General features: G+C 43.4%; 1 protein-coding gene across 2 annotated transcripts in view; it reads left to right on the top strand.

The window, feature by feature from the left end:
* The first annotated feature begins 218 nt into the window (after window positions 1-218).
* Window positions 219-15,595, top strand: part of PRDM4 (PR domain containing 4) — a 16,366-nt gene continuing 989 nt past the window's right edge. The window contains exons 1-9 of one of the 2 annotated variants that reach the window (XM_009332974.1): window positions 219-351; window positions 1,040-1,225; window positions 3,306-4,100; window positions 7,223-7,372; window positions 8,609-8,727; window positions 9,477-9,562; window positions 10,726-10,853; window positions 11,412-11,726; window positions 14,262-14,430. In XM_009332974.1, coding sequence (XP_009331249.1) covers window positions 219-351; window positions 1,040-1,225; window positions 3,306-4,100; window positions 7,223-7,372; window positions 8,609-8,727; window positions 9,477-9,562; window positions 10,726-10,853; window positions 11,412-11,726; window positions 14,262-14,430 — 2,081 coding nt within the window. The remainder of the gene's footprint in view (window positions 352-1,039; window positions 1,226-3,305; window positions 4,101-7,222; window positions 7,373-8,608; window positions 8,728-9,476; window positions 9,563-10,725; window positions 10,854-11,411; window positions 11,727-14,261; window positions 14,431-15,595) is intronic. The other variant, XM_009332975.1, reaches the window with a different exon arrangement.

Below are 15,595 nucleotides of genomic sequence, written 5' to 3'. Positions count from 1 at the left end.
AATATGATCAATATGTATTGATCATGATGTGATCACAGTGCGAGTGGTTGATGTGCTTTATGCTTAGCTTTCTAAGGCAGAGTTTTTACGTGTCAATATCTGATTTTGAGTTTGTTTGCTCAGCCCTTCCTCAGCACAGTACAGTCAGTAATCAGGAATGCTCTTGCTTCTGTTTCTCTTTCTTTTTCCCCTCCCTTCTCTGTTTCCTGCTCCCTAGAATGAATGAAATGAACTTGAGTCCTGTAGGGATGGACCAGCTGACCTCATCCTCTGTGAGCAATGCCCTGCCGGTCTCTGGGAGTCACTTGGGGTTGGCAACGTCACCCACTCACAATGCCATACCAGCACCAGGTAATGGGGAAAGCTCCCACAAAGGGTATTGCAGCTCATGCTGCGTGTTTTACTGTCATGGGAATGTTTGTAACTGGATAGCAGTGCTTGCTCTGACAGCAAGTCATGTCTTTAGCAGGTAATGAGGTGATGTAGAATTGAGGAAGGTTAGACCATAAACCATTGCTTATGTGGGCAAAGCAAAAGGGATGTGTGCTTACCAGGCTTATGCCTTAATGGGAGTCTCATTTTGTTCTAATGGGGTGGTTTGCACTGTGGTTGGGTGGTAGCAGAATCCTTTGAAATACGAATTGTAGCTGCAAATCTGTCTCCATCTATGTGTATCTTCACTCAGGTGAAAATAATGATTTTTCACCTGTAAAGCAAAACTGTGTTCCTAGCTCTTTTTTTCAGGGGGCTACACAGACGAAAGTCCATTACAGTTGTAAAGTAGAAGCAGGCCCTACGTAATGTATCCAAAAAAGATCTAGCCACATTCAGGCATGCCTCTCAGTGCTGTGATAACTGATTCTTTGAAGCTTGCCACCTTACTTTGACGGTACCATACTGTACTTCCATAGGGAGTATGGAAGTACATACTTCCATACTTCAGGAAGAGCTCCTGAAGAATTAGTAACCTCTTTGTTGGCTTGTATGTTCATAAGCTCAAGTAGTTCCATTGAATTTAAATGGGCATTTTCTTTTGCAGGCTTGCCTGTTGCAATTCCAAACTTGGGCCCCTCCTTGAGTTCCTTGCCCTCTGCTCTGTCTCTGATGCTCCCAATGGGTATTGGGGATCGAGGAGTGATGTGTGGTATACCAGAAAGAAACTACACCCTACCTCCACCACCATACCCTCACCTGGAGAGCAGCTATTTCAGACACATTCTACCTGGTAAGTGGTCTGGTGCTGATGGATGGGAACAGAGAGAGAAATTGTTTTAAGAGCCACCTCTTTCTGTCCTGAAGCAGGCTAGACTGACTATTTTGCAGAGCTGTAAATTCCTGGAGTTTGTCTGGGGTCTATTGTGTCATTTACACACCTTTATTTTCAGGTCTCTGTTTCTACAGATGTATATGAAGAGAATTGCAGGGTATTTTCTACTTAAACTGAATCTCTGGTCACTCCTCCTGCTGCTTTGTTTTTAAGATTAACAGAAAACAAAGCATGCCTCGTTTCTATCTCAAATCACTTTAGTTCGAAAACTGCTTTTTCTTCTCCTGTAGTCTGAAGCAGTACTTGATATGTGCGTGATGGTAGGGTACAGCAGCTCAAAGCTCAGAAAGAGCAAGCCATCAGCTGAGTTTGGGCTCTTTCCCACCCCTTTAGCCCATGGCATAGGTTTTCTTCATTTTTGTTCAAGGTTGGTTTCCAAAGGCCTAACGTACTGGTTTCTATCTTCATTCCTCTCTTGCAAGTGTTTTAGAGTATAAATGTAGAATTTTACATGTTAGTATATGAAGACACAGAAATTCGAGCTTTAAATGTAGTCCTTGTTTTGTTTTGTAGCTAAGATTGACAGGGTGGAGGTGGGTAGATAAACTTCTTCAAGGTCACCCAGTGAGTGTTATTGGTTCAGCCTAGGTTAGGAAAAGAAATACAGCAGCCCAGATCTTGTCAGCTACCTGATGACTAGTGGCTGAACTTGCCAGCTGCTTAGGAGTAACCTTTCCTGCTGCATTACATGCCTGTCCATTTTGTGGGCAAAGAGTAGAGGAGGAGACAGTGCATTTGAGGACTGAAGGTATTTGCCATTCTTCTGAGCTGGAATACTTTATGCAGAAATGTATTTTTTCTTTCTAGTCTGCTTGATGTTTAGCCTGATGTTTCATAGGGCTCTTCCGTCAGTCATCTTGCTGCCTTCAAGGATCCTCCTTGTTCAAGCCACAGGGCAGCGTAGCATGCAGAAATATTTGATGCAGCTGATTAAATTAAACTGTCCATTTCTTGGCTTAGCCATTTTTAATGGGGTTATGCTGCAGAAAGAGTATCCAAGCTTGCATGCTTGTAATAACAGACATGTTTGAATGGAGAACTTTTACAGAACAAATGGCTTATAGGGTTCAGGGTCAAAAAGAAACACGCTGACTCAGATCTTGCAAAATCTGTCTCTGCTGGAAGTACTGTTTACTTGAATGTGCTGATGTATTGCCTCCAAAGATTTTTTTTTTAGCTTTGTCCAGTAAGAGAAGCTGGTAGTATGTAAATACAGGTTAGTGGGTGTTTGTATCTTACGTTCCAAGGTTGTTTGACATTGAGGATCTTTCCAGAACTACCAGAAAAGATGTTAGGGTTTCTGATTTAAATTTAACTGGGCTATTGTTTTAGGAGAAACAACATACATTTCATCTAAGGAAAGAGAGCAGATGACTCACGATACCTTTGAGAGACCTTATCTTGGTCCTTCAGAACTGCAGTTGATGATCTCCGAGATGGGCAGTTGTGTCATTTAGTCTTAGAGGAAGGAAGTAGTCATTGTTAAAACTAAAATACCGAAGCAAAAATGGTACATCCTGGAGAACTGTTTCTACTTCTCCTAGCAAACATGAACGAGGGATTATCAAACATTGGATTCCATTAGCAGTCCTTCATCCTTTGTGAGCTATTTCTTGAGAATGAAAAATTACGCCTAAAATGTGAAGAACCTCTTTCTGATTCAGTCTCCTGAGGTGCCTAGGTTAGATGCTGCCAGAAACTTGGCTGTTCATAGTTTGCCAAATAACTAGAGACTTCCTCTGTTGGATGGAAGCTCTGTATTTGTTGTCAAATGAAACTTTGACAAGAGTGTTGGGCTGGCATGTGTTTGTGAGCCATGTTTTAGAATTAGTGGTTTTTAATAGGACATAATGTAAAGAGCATGTCTTCAAGGATCTAGGTTTTAATGTACCATGCTGCAATGATGGGGTATTTTTGTTCAAGATTTGAAATCTGATGTCACCTCATTCTCTTTTCTTTCCCCCTCTCATTCTATCAGGTATCTTATCTTACTTGGCTGACAGACCTCCACCTCAGTACATCCATCCCAACGCTATAAATGTTGATAGCAATCCGGCATTGTCAGTCTCCAGCAATCCCTCGGCCCTAGATCCCTACCAGCCCAGTGGAACCGTGGGGCTGGAACCAGGGATTGTCTCCATGGACTCCCGTACAGTGAACACGCATGGTGCTCAAAATCTACATCCTAGTGACAGCCACGAGGTCGCGCTGGATACTACAGTCACTATGGAGAGCGTTTCGAGAGTAACCAGCCCCATCTCTACAGATGGGATGACAGAGGAGCTTACGATGGATGATGTAGCCGGGGATCATTCGCAGATCCCAAATGGCTCCCGGAGCCATGAACCTTTAGCCGTAGACACGGTGGGGAGTAACTTGGCGTCGGACGCTGTGGGACACGGCGGTGTCATTCCCATTCACGGTAGCACTTTGGAACTCCCTGTCGTCATGGAGCCCGACCATATCGCCGGGCGGGTGACAGGAATATCGGACAGCACACTAAATGACTCCATTCATACTGTGGCCATGAGCACCAACTCCGTGAGTGTGGCGCTCTCTACCTCACACAACCTAGCTTCCCTGGACTCGGTAGCCTTGCACGAAGTGGGCCTCAGCCTCGAGCCGGTGGCGGTGTCTTCCATAAATCAGGAAGTAGCCATGGGGCCAAGTCATGTGGATGTGTCTGCAGACAATCTTGCCTTTGTACCATCCTCTCTGCAAATGGAAGACTCCAATTCGAACAAGGAGAACATGGCAACCTTGTTTACCATATGTGAGTGGGCATTTCCTGCCTTCTTGGGGCAGGGTTTGTTATGTAGCTGTTGTCTGGTGGGATGACGGGACTCTTGTTGCTAGTCTTTTGAAAGAAACTTAGTTGTTTAACAAGTCCACGAAAGCTGGAACATCTGCAGTGGCAGATTAACCTTGCTGAAACAATGCTAGTTGGAAGTAGACATAATAGGATGTTTTAGCGTTGTTCTCTTTGTATCCATCTCCCATGTTGCCTTGAGGTTGGCAGCCGAGTTCTTTATGAACCTCTTGCCTTTTGTGGAGGCATACTATCCTTCGCAATGAGACTTTTGTTTTTTAAAGTCACATCACAAATGACTCTTCTTGCTCCGTTAAAAAAGAAAAACAACAAACACCACCACAAGCCATACATTTCATTGAGTGGGTATAGTTGTTGAGTGTGACGTTATGTGATTTTGCAAAATTTTTATTAAACCATGAACAATCATCCTGAAAATGTTGTTCTCAACAGGACCTGCTGGGAAAAAGAGCAGAGGGGGAGGGAAGTTTTTAATATTTCTAATTATTCTCATCAAAGGACTTCAGTCCAGAGGTTAGTTGATCTCCTAGGAAGAGAGGAGCACTGGACATTACACTCTCTCAATCCTGTCATCGTTCAAGGAGTGGTGTTTGAGAACTGTGAAGTTCTCGTTTGCTGGGACAGAGGTTTGAACTTCCACCCGCAGCATGTCTGGCTTCTCGCCACTGAAGCGTAAGGCCAGCTTTTATATTCAGTTTTATTAGTTGTGGTAGCATTGCTGAGTGCTGCTCTTGCACACAATCTGGTCCTACAACTGCCAGAGCCTTACGACAAGCTTTGCCTGCAGAATATTTTTTTAAGAAATGGAAAGAAATGGTGCCTTGGTTAGCAGTGGCAGAGGTGCAGTTTAGTGCAAAGTGTCTAGTCAGACATTTGAATTGAAACTTTTATTCTGTGGGATAAAATATAACTTAAAATCAGGTGGGTGTAGAACTAGGATGAATTTACAGCTCCTAGAGGAAGAGTTTTACAGTTGATGCACTCAGAAGTTCTTACAAGCATCTGTTGCACGTTGAACAAATAATGATCAAAATACTGTGATATCCAACATGCTCGTGGTGAAATCGCTTCTCTTATTCACCTAAGTGAGATTTGATGTGCCAGCTTATTGTCACTATACTTAAAATAGTCCTAAGCTGTTTCCCAGGTGATGTTTCCCATTGGTAGGATGTTATAACAGTTATTGCATGCCTAGTGCTTTCATGTGATTTGCAAAATAGATCTTTGACTTGGGAAGGTTTAAATTTTAACTTTTTGTTGTTGTTTTTAAACTTCTCCTGAATAAAACATGAATTTATGTCCAGACAGGTGACAGCAAGGAGGAGAAGTTGTTTTAGAGCCTCTTGGTGGTTTTTCCCCGCTGAGAAGGCAGGAATCGGGGCCTTTTTCAGAAAACTTCTTACACTGTTCCTAAGTGGGAAGAAAAAAGTGTGCCTTTGCTACAGTCCTAAATGTTTGTGAAACTTCTAAGTAGCCCTTCTTTTGATCATCTTTGCTTACCGTCCTGGGTACCCAAATCAGAGAAGTAATCACTGTGATTTGGTTTTAGTTTTTAGGGTTTTTTTTTATTATTTGGCAAGAACAGAAATGGAAAGGAAATGGTGATTTTGCTTTCTGTAGAATGTAGGATTTTTTTTCTCAACTTCTTAAAAATGTATGAATCCTTAAACCTTTCCAAGTGGTAGTGTCACGTGCCTAGAACTTGTTTTTCTTCACTTTTCCTTGGGGTTAGTCTGCAGACCCGGGGTGGTGTGCTAGGCAATGCTTAAAAACAACTGTTCTAAATAGTGTTTCTCATTACTCAGGTCTGGTTGTTGTCGTTGCTGTACTCCTACATGTCATCTGTGCACATGAAGCAATTCTTATGTAGGCTCTACCTAGTAATTTTCGGAGTACCTTCCTATCTGTTATTGTGTAGTTGCTTAAACTGTATTTTGTACGGGGTCAGATTCTGGTACCCTGACGTATGAAAGGAGTGTCCCAAAAATCTCTTCTGTTTATGCCTGCTGAAGACTACTTCTGTGATAAGTCTTTTATACTTGAGTTGGGCCATCAAGAGGCCGAAGAAGGTCTTTGTGGAGATTCTGCTTAATTAGCTGAGCATCTTTCTTCAGAAGAAGAATGATTTATCAGGAGGGTGGTTGCTGAGTAGGTGTTGGTTGCTCCATTCATAGAAAATTAAAATGATGTCATTTTTCTAGATGAGAACATTTTATGCTGTACTTTTTCCTGAATTTATTAGACTGAAGACTTTCAGTGGTTTATTTTTCAGCAGTACTTATGCTGAATGACAGATTGGGAAAGTGATGCTGCTGATTCTTCTTGGACTTTTGTTTTTGTTCCATTCAGTGGCATCCCATAGAGGTGTACTGTACGAGTTTATTGCAGTAGGTCCTTCAAAAGCAGCAGTGAGGTCAGGTTTTTGCTGCCGTGAAGATTTGCACATTGTCTGAATTTAAATGGAGATAAGGGGATTTGCGGGTTCAAATTAGAAAAATTTTAGAAAGAAGACCTTACTGTTCCTTTGCATGAATATCCTTGAGGTTCTACGTGCAAGAAGACTCTTGTGTTCCTGGTAAATTCCAAAAAAATAACCAGTTAGAAAGTGTTTGGTTTGGTATGGCTTGGATTTTTCTGCCAATAAAGGTCATTTCACTTGTGATCAGAGAGAAAATGGCTCTTCCATCATCAGCTTTACCGCCAGCTCTGGGGAAACTACCATCAGTAGTTTTGCAGTAGTTTTGATGAAGAGTGGACTCTGTCCCATTGATAGATTGCCCCTGTAGGGGTAGTCTAGAGTCTAAACGATTAAGTTACCATCAGGAAGGCAGGTGGAGATCCTCATATTTGGTCCGAATTGGATAGGAACAGTGACATGTATGTTGGTGCCAATCTGACTGAATGGTTCGTATTCTTCTGAGTAAAAGCTAGTGAAGCGGAGGGGTTAAACCAGATAGAAGCAGCCTTTGCCAGGAGCTGAGCTGAAACATATTGGTAGGGAGCTGATTGCACCGTGGGGGCTGTTGCCTCTTTTTAATCCCTGTTGTCCCTTCCCCTCTTTGCAGGGTGCACACTGTGTGACAAGGCATATCCATCGGACTGCCCAGATCACGGGCCCGTCACCTTTGTCCCTGACACCCCGATAGAGAGCCGAGCCAGGCTTTCTCTCCCTAAACAGCTTGCCCTCCGGCAGTCTATCATGGGAGCTGAAGCGGGTAAGAATCAGATTACTATATATTTCTGTGCAGCAGTTTAAAATACACTCATTGCCTGAAATCAAAAACCGTAGGGAATATAATGTGGGAAAGAAACACTGCAATAGAGAGGTGGTTCCCTCTTCTGTAATCACCCTGACTTACGTTGTGCAAGAGCTTCTTGTGCTCTGGTTACTGCTTAGACTTCAGCTAGACTCTAGGGGTGCTGCCACAGAGCGTTACTGAAACACTTGATAAGGTCAAGCACAAGCAAGGTATGGTGTTTATTTTCATTGTGTGCTAAACAGCCCAGGCACAGCTTTGATAAGGAAACGTTACAGCAGTTGGGAGTTTGGGGGAAGATAACAATCAGAAATAATGGAGGAGATTTCTGTCTGCTTGTTCACCAGCTTGGTTTGCTACCTGTGGATATGTATCTTCTGGATACTCTTATTGGAGAATTGATCACGAGTGCCTCTTTTTTCTCCGCCCCCCCCTCCCATTTACATTTGGCATGTAGACTGTGACCTTGTCATTGGATGTGGACCTTGTTACTGTATTTCACGCCATTGTCACCTGGAAATCGAAGAGTTCAGTGCAATACCCTAAGGACCTGAAGGCTAGAGAAGAATGTGATTATTGGCTTGTTAGCGATGCTGCTTGTTGAGAGTAGATTACATCTGTTCTTTTCAAGCTGCAGTAGTTTCCAGTTTATTCCTAAAAGCTATTCAGTGTATTCATGTAGACCTATATATATATATATAAATGTTTAATAATAAATAATATACACGCAGGAATCCCTCTGCCCATGACAGAAATACAGCTGCCTCTGGGGAGAAATGCAGAAGCTGCTTAACAATGCCCAGCAACAATTCTGGAAATTCCTGGGGATTAGGTAGGCGAAATGTAGTTACTGAAACTAGTATTTTCTGCTTCTGCAGAAAGTGCCACGAAAACTTTAATTGGTACAAGTGGCTAGGATCTTAGTTTTATAGCTTACTAAAAAGTAAATTACTTGCTTTTGACAACAAAATAAATATCTGTAATTAAAACAAAGCGGCTCCCAATAGTGTCATGTGGTGGTGGTGGTTCTTGTCTCTGCCTTAGGTGTGTTTTACATGTGAAGTAGAAGCTTTGATGATCTTTTGCCTAGATATTACCCCTGGAGCATTATCTCATAAACCTCCCACCTCTTTGTTATGCATGACTAGTTGTTTAAATAATTGATTTCTGCAGATGTTGGTCTTCTACTGATAGGTGTGTGGACACGAGAAACCATTCCTGTAAGGACTTGTTTTGGACCTTTGATTGGGCAGCAGAGCCATTCTCTGGAGGTGGCTGACTGGACAGACAAAGCAGCTAGTCACATCTGGAAGGTCAGTGGATGTTATGGCTCACAGAGTCTGCAGGCATGCCTTTCTCTGGTGAAAGCCATTGCATGACACAGCAGCTTTAATGTTATCATCCTTGCCAAAAATCAAAATTAATGCAGTTTGATTGTTTGATACTTAATATCAGCATAGCAGAGCTGTATACCATGTAATATGCTGGTAATCAATCCTGATGTACAACAAACTTCTTTAATGCCTTTTCTTTTGAAGGGCTGTATGTGGTTTCCCATATTTGTGTGGAGTTGCAGCAGAGATTGTGTATGAATTACTAGGCAGCACTTGTTTGTTTGTTTGTTTTGTATTACTGTTTATTGAAAGTTCCCCTAGGTGATGATTTGGTTTAGGAAAGCTGCTTTAAAGCTTTCTTTTTCACATCATTTCATGTTCAGAAAGTAAAATTGATCCGTATAAATAAAACATGTACTGTTTGCCCAGATATTATTATTTACAAGACTTGGCTTGTAAGAAAAGCAGCCAAATGCATTTCTGCTGGGAGCTAAAGGTGGTGTGTGGGAAAGATGCTGATAAACATCTTTCTAGCCTCCTGGGTAGCAGAGAGGTCGAGATTCCTGTGTGAAGGGGAAAGTAAGGAGTAAGAACAGGGCTGTGGTCTTGGCAATGGAGACCTCCTGGCTTGTTCCAGGTAAACACATCCTCTCTTAAAGAAAGAAGCTGGCTTTCACTGCATTTGTTGCTGCGTTTTGTCCTAAGATTGCATTTGTTTTTCCTGGTAGATCTATCACAGTGGTGTCCTGGAGTTCTGCATCATTACAACTGATGAAAATGAATGTAACTGGATGATGTTTGTACGCAAAGCCAGGTGAGAACCACCTGTAGTGTGCTAAATAGCTTGGAATCTGAGCTTATAGGAGGCTGTGCTGGAGAATGTGCACTGCTGCACTGACTGCCCAGATGGGTAATGAGCTCGGGACCAAGGGACCTTCAGGAGTTATCTAGGCATCTTGGACTGGTGGGGAGAATGAAACAGAGCACCCAGTGGAGAATGTTACAGGGGAACCAGTACGCATGCTGTAGTAAAACAGCCCCAAACCTGCTCACATACTTTATTTCCCTTGTTCTAAAGCTTTAAACGAGGTTCTTTTTGTATTAGCTTACTGTGTATTAGCTTGTTAACTGCCTTCCCTCTGTCCCATTCCTTTTGGATACATCTGTGAAGATGATGTTGATTGTCGTTTTGATTTTAATACTTGATTAGCAAAGTGTCCCTGGGTTCTTTTGCCAAGTTCCAAGCTCTTACAGCTTGCAAGAGCTGTCCTTTTCAGTCTTCCTGGAGCCTGCAGTGAAAACTGTCCAGGCTGGCTTCAGTATTGCTCCATACGTGGTCCACTGAGAAGGCCGAACCTTTCCTATTGCTCTGTGACACAAAGTAGGTTTCCCCTGCAATTCATTTCATTGCTCCCATATGCAGGAGTCAAGAAGTTAATGCTTGACCTCCCACTGCAGTGGGGCAGAGCTTTTGCTGGTTTCAGATACTGGGAACAAACATATGCAAGATACAGCTTCAGAAGATGAATTATCACATGTTGGAAATGCTTTTCAAGAGTTATTTTTGAAGATAATTTTGCTTTGAGACTTTACTGATATTTATTTCTCCCTCGTGTTCTCTATTTCTTAAGGGGCTTAATATGAAAAATATATATGTTTTTGTAGTTTCTTAAGAGATCATAAACTCTCTTCTTTCAGCCCACTCCAATGTCTATTAATAACTTTCTCAGCAAGATATCGCAGTGGTGTGAAAAATGTATCATTTGGTGGAGCAGATTGGCTCTCAAGGTCCAGTTTTCCTTTACTTTCCTTAATAAAGAAGGACAGAAGTGACAGACATGGAAGTTTTTGTAATGTGCTGACAAGCACTGAGGTTCTCTCATTACCTACTTATAGGAATTTCCTTTTTTTTTTTCCTCTCTCAAAAAGTCATTATTTCTGGAGGGCTTTTTTTCATAACTCTCGTTATTGCTATAGGAACCGGGAAGAGCAGAATCTGGTAGCTTACCCTCACGATGGAAAAATTTACTTTTGCACGTCTCGGGACATCCCACCTGAACACGAGCTTCTCTTTTATTACAGTCGGGACTATGCACGACAGCTTGGTAAGTAAGCGCTCATCTTTGTTGGCTTTGCAGGCAGTACTCAGCTTAAATTCCCTTTTAGTGCCATCTCTGGGCACTGTGACTTGGGAGTGCATTGTGTTCCTTCTCAGTTCCTAGTGGTGCACGTCATAGTTTCTTTTTACATTTCACGATTACAGGAGTACCATCATTTAAAAGAAACATTTCACTATCTAATTCCACTGATCAGGAGTAAAAGATCACAGTTTCAAAGAAAAAGGGTAGTTTTTCTTCTGTTCATCCATCTGGCGCTAAGGGAGTTTTGCTAGCTGACGATGGTCCTATCCTCCCCCACCTTTGGTTGTGATAATTTAGGTTTGGTGGAGCTGTGCTCAAAACCATTCCAAAGTTTGGCCCCCCAAAACATTTGAAATGGCCTGCCTAAAAGAGCTGAAAAGCAAGCACCGGAGCTGAAAGGAACGGGGGTGAAAATCTCTGCAGCTGGCTTTGCTACCACAGACAAAGTGTTAACATGGATCATGCTCACGCTCTGTTAGGCCTTGCTGTGCCTCATCAAAAGTGATGCTTTTGTGCCCAAAGGTGTCCCCGAACATCCGGACGTGCACATCTGCCACTGCGGAAAGGAATGCGCTTCCTATGTGGACTTCAAGGCCCATTTGAGCAGCCATATTCACAACCACCTCCCCAGCCAGGGGCACAGCAGCAGCCATGGGCCAGGCCACGGCAAGGAAAGGAAGTGGAAGTGCTCCATGTGCCCCCAGGCTTTCATCTCCCCTTCCAAACTCCACGTCCACTTCATGGGGCACATGGGCATGAAGCCGCACAAGTGCGATTTCTGTAGCAAAGCTTTCAGTGATCCTAGCAACTTACGGACACACCTCAAGATACACACAGGTAAGGGTTGGGGACTTTATGGAGATGCCTGTGCTAGTAAAACATTGGGGCGGGACCTGTTCTTTCTGATCCCTTGGCCAGCTGGCAGGGCATAGCTTGTGTCCATAAATCTAAGCTCTTAAGAGACAGAATCGTAGAATGTTTTGCGTTGGAAGGGCCCTTTACAGGTCATCTAGTCCAACCCCCCTGCCATGGGCAGGGACATCTTTCACTAGATCAGGCCACTCAAAGCTCCATCCAACCTGACCTTGAACACTTCCAATGGTGGGGCATCCACAACTTCTCTGGGCAACCTGTTCCAGTGTCTCACCACCCTCCTTGTAAAAAAAATTCTTCTTTATGTCCAATCTAAATCTATCCTCTCTCAGTTTAAAACTGTTGTTCCTTGTCCTGTCACTACAGGCCTTGGTAAAAAAGTCTCTCTCCGTCTTTCTTATAAGCCCCCCGTAAGTACTGATAGGCCGCAAGAAGGTCTCCCTGAAGCCTTCTCTTCTCTAGGCTGAACAACCCCAACCCTCTCAGCCTTTCTTCACAGGAGAGGTGTTCCATCCCCCTGATCATTTTCGTGGCCCTCTTCTGGACCCGCTCCAACAGGTCCATGTCTTTCTTGTGCTGAGGGCTCCAGAGCTGGACGCAGTCCTCCAGGTGGGGTCTCAGCAGAGCAGAGTAGAGGGGCAGAATCCCCTCCCTCGACCTACCTTTCTAAGAATTGCAGCATCCTGACTGACTAGGAATGATCTCTAGTCCATGCTGACCCCAAGTAATGCCTGGGCACTGCCTGAGAGAGCATTGGTTGGCGTGGAATAGGACCGTGCTGGATTCAGTGGCATGCGTGCTTATAGAACAGTATGTAGACCTGTGTTCTGGCTGATTGTGCCATGTCTAAAAGCATTTGATAATTTGAAGTTGATTACAGTTGGGACGAAGTGTTAGCCTTCGTCTGGGAGACAGAAACCCTTTGTTCCCACACAGCAGATCCAGTGCTGGCAGCTATGGTAAAACAAGGGTTCCTTTCTGCTCATGAGAAAAAGCCAACTGGGTTTGAGAGCTTGTAATGTGGACAGTTGTCCACTTAAATATGGGGCTGACATCTTTCCCCTCTTTCCTACTTGAATTGTTTTTCATCTTAAGGAAATGGCACAGGACTGAAATTGGTGACTGTGGGGTCAGACTGATGTGGATAAGGCTCAGCTCGGTCACTCATCAAAACTTAAATCAACATGCTGTTGACTTCTGTGGGCATTTGGGTATCACTAGAGGCTTTGGGGATAAAGGGAGAATTGCCAGCAGATCAGTGAATGAGTGCTAAAAGAGGGAAGACAAAATAGTGAAACATTTTTCAGCTTTGTAAGAAGAGAGGAAATACGAAAAGGCATGGATTTAACACAGAGTGAAGATAGGGGAGAGGGTGAAGGTCAAGTACAGACCAGCAATAGACAGTGTGGATATTTTTGCCTCTTTTTTTTCAGTAAGGTTGAAATAGCTATTGGGAATCACCGAATGCAAATCACAAAGCTGGAAAGGGAATAAAACTGTGAGTTCAGTGCACTTGAGTCAAGCATAGGAAGCTGTGGGCTCAGTAGTGAGGAGTTCTAATAAACTGATCAAGTACAAATGTGGTATACATGACCGCAGAATACTCAGTGGGATAGGGATTCGAGTGGTATTCAGACTTAGTCTGAATTCAGTGGTGTGCAGGGGTTTTGAACTATTTCTGGCAAAGAATAATGGAAGAACTACAGATAAGTGGGAAAATGGGATAAAACATAGAAGTTACCAAAGAGCCAGTGAGCTTTGTACCTGTGTGTTTGTTAGATAAGAGAACTTGTTTTTCTAGACAAAGGCAATGCAGTGCATCAAATGTGGTTGGGCTCCAGTAAGGCATCAGATACAGTTCCTGTGGGAAATTAGTGGAGATGGGGATGCACTAATGTAGAGTAACTAGATGGCTACCATTAAAAAGGAGGCTACCATTATTTTTACTCAAGCATTCACCTTGGATAAGCCTAGTCTTGTTAAGTGTTTGCCTGAATTTCTTTTTGCTGGAAAATTTACAAGTTAACTGGTGATGTTTTGATATGCAGAACACGGAGGTACAGTTGGTATAGACAAGAAGCAGAAAGTCTTATCTTACAGGAAAGGCTGACTGACCACAAGCACTGGAGGAAGAATCAGTGGTCTTTAGAAGGACAAAGTGCAGAACCGTGCATCACACGAAGGGCTCAGTGGTTCAAAACAGAAGCATGAAGTGGTTTTTTTGGCTTGGGGGCATGGGGTGGGGGATGAAAAGCTTTGGGAATGATGAAATTAAGTCAGATGATGCCTCTTTTTTGCATAGCTAAATCTAGACTGTAACTTGGTGTAGGCCTTTATGCTGAGTCTGAAGGAACTGCAGGAGGAAACAGGTCCTGTTCACAAAGAATCTGCCTTTCTTCAGGGTACAATCTTGTTTTTCAGAAGTGGTCAGGCTTGTTTGCTTACTGTATTTCTTGGGACACTGACTGTCAATTTGTGGGTGTACATATGTAATCCTAGGTCAGAAGAATTATCGCTGTACCCTCTGCGACAAATCGTTCACCCAGAAGGCTCACCTGGAATCGCACATGGTCATCCACACGGGGGAGAAGAATCTGAAGTGCGATTACTGTGAAAAGCTATTCATGCGGAGGCAGGACCTCAAGCAGCATGTACTCACTCACACGCAGTAAGTGATCTCACAGGCTGTGTTGGCCTGGCCAGTGCAGTAAATAATGAAGCTGAACAGCCCAAGAGAGAATCTCCAGTTTGCAAATAGTTTGGCCTAGGGAGTATAGGTTCAACCTCTAAAAATGACAGAAAAGTCAATCTGGGCAAATTCCTTGTTATCAGCGGAAGTTGTCCTATTCTAGTGTTTGCAGTATTTTAATGACACAGTAAATTCCAGGCGTCCAAATTCACCTTGTCTTGTGAAATGGCATTCTGGAGTGTTTATCATTTTAAAGAGAGAGAGGGTTAGCTGATATACATTTAGTTCTCTGCTGAGAACTGTTTTCACGTCCCAACGTGACCACGAAAAATCTTAAACTCCTCAATGCTGTTCTCACAGAGTAGCTTGTTAGTGAAGTCTCCCTCTCTGTTTGCACCAGGGGTGGGGTGCAGCCATTCCCAGCTCTTATCTCCCCCCAGTCTCATTCATGCACTTGGTCTCCTGCTCCTCCTGCAGGGAGATGCCCACAGTCAGGGCAGATCCCCACCCCCAGGTCCTCCTCTAGTTATCTACAGGTCTCTCCCAGCCCCTCGGCTCCCTGCCAGGCCAGATCTTTCCTTCTGCTGTGGGAATCTCTCCATCCTGTTTAGTTACTCCTAATCCAAGGTCCTCCTTTAAAGCTGCTTGCCCAAAGCTAGTCCTTCTGCTTATTTCATTTTCAGCATCTGGTTCTTGTACTCACTTGGAATTGACTGCCACTTCTGTCATGCTGCCTAGGAGACAGCATAGTGCAGCTAGCGTGGGCAAGAGAGAGGCAGACAGGCTTGCTTTGTTGCTTGTTCTTACGGCCAGAGCGAGGAGCACTATTGCTGGGAGGTGTTTTGCACAGTCATCTACAGAATTTGACTGGTGCAGTCTGGTAAGCCTCTGCTTAGCATTTACAGACTGAGGGTTGTTAACACTTAGCAGCTTTGTTTTCTTTTTTGTTCTCCTCCTCCCCCACCCCCATTTATGCAAGGTGGGGAGGAAGGAGACTAACCTTTCCACCATGGCAACATCTCTGCCCTTGCCAAAACATGGAGTTAGTTTAACCAGAGTTTGGTCTTACTCAAAAAATAATAACAAACAAAACCCTTGTAGGATTCTTTCTTCATCAATTTATCATCAGGAAAGAAAAACGGTT

The sequence above is a fragment of the Pygoscelis adeliae genome, unplaced genomic scaffold, assembly GCF_000699105.1.
Source record: "Pygoscelis adeliae isolate BGI_AS28 unplaced genomic scaffold, ASM69910v1 Scaffold38, whole genome shotgun sequence".
Taxonomy (NCBI): domain Eukaryota; kingdom Metazoa; phylum Chordata; class Aves; order Sphenisciformes; family Spheniscidae; genus Pygoscelis; species Pygoscelis adeliae.
This window is presented reverse-complemented; position numbering and strand designations above follow the sequence as displayed.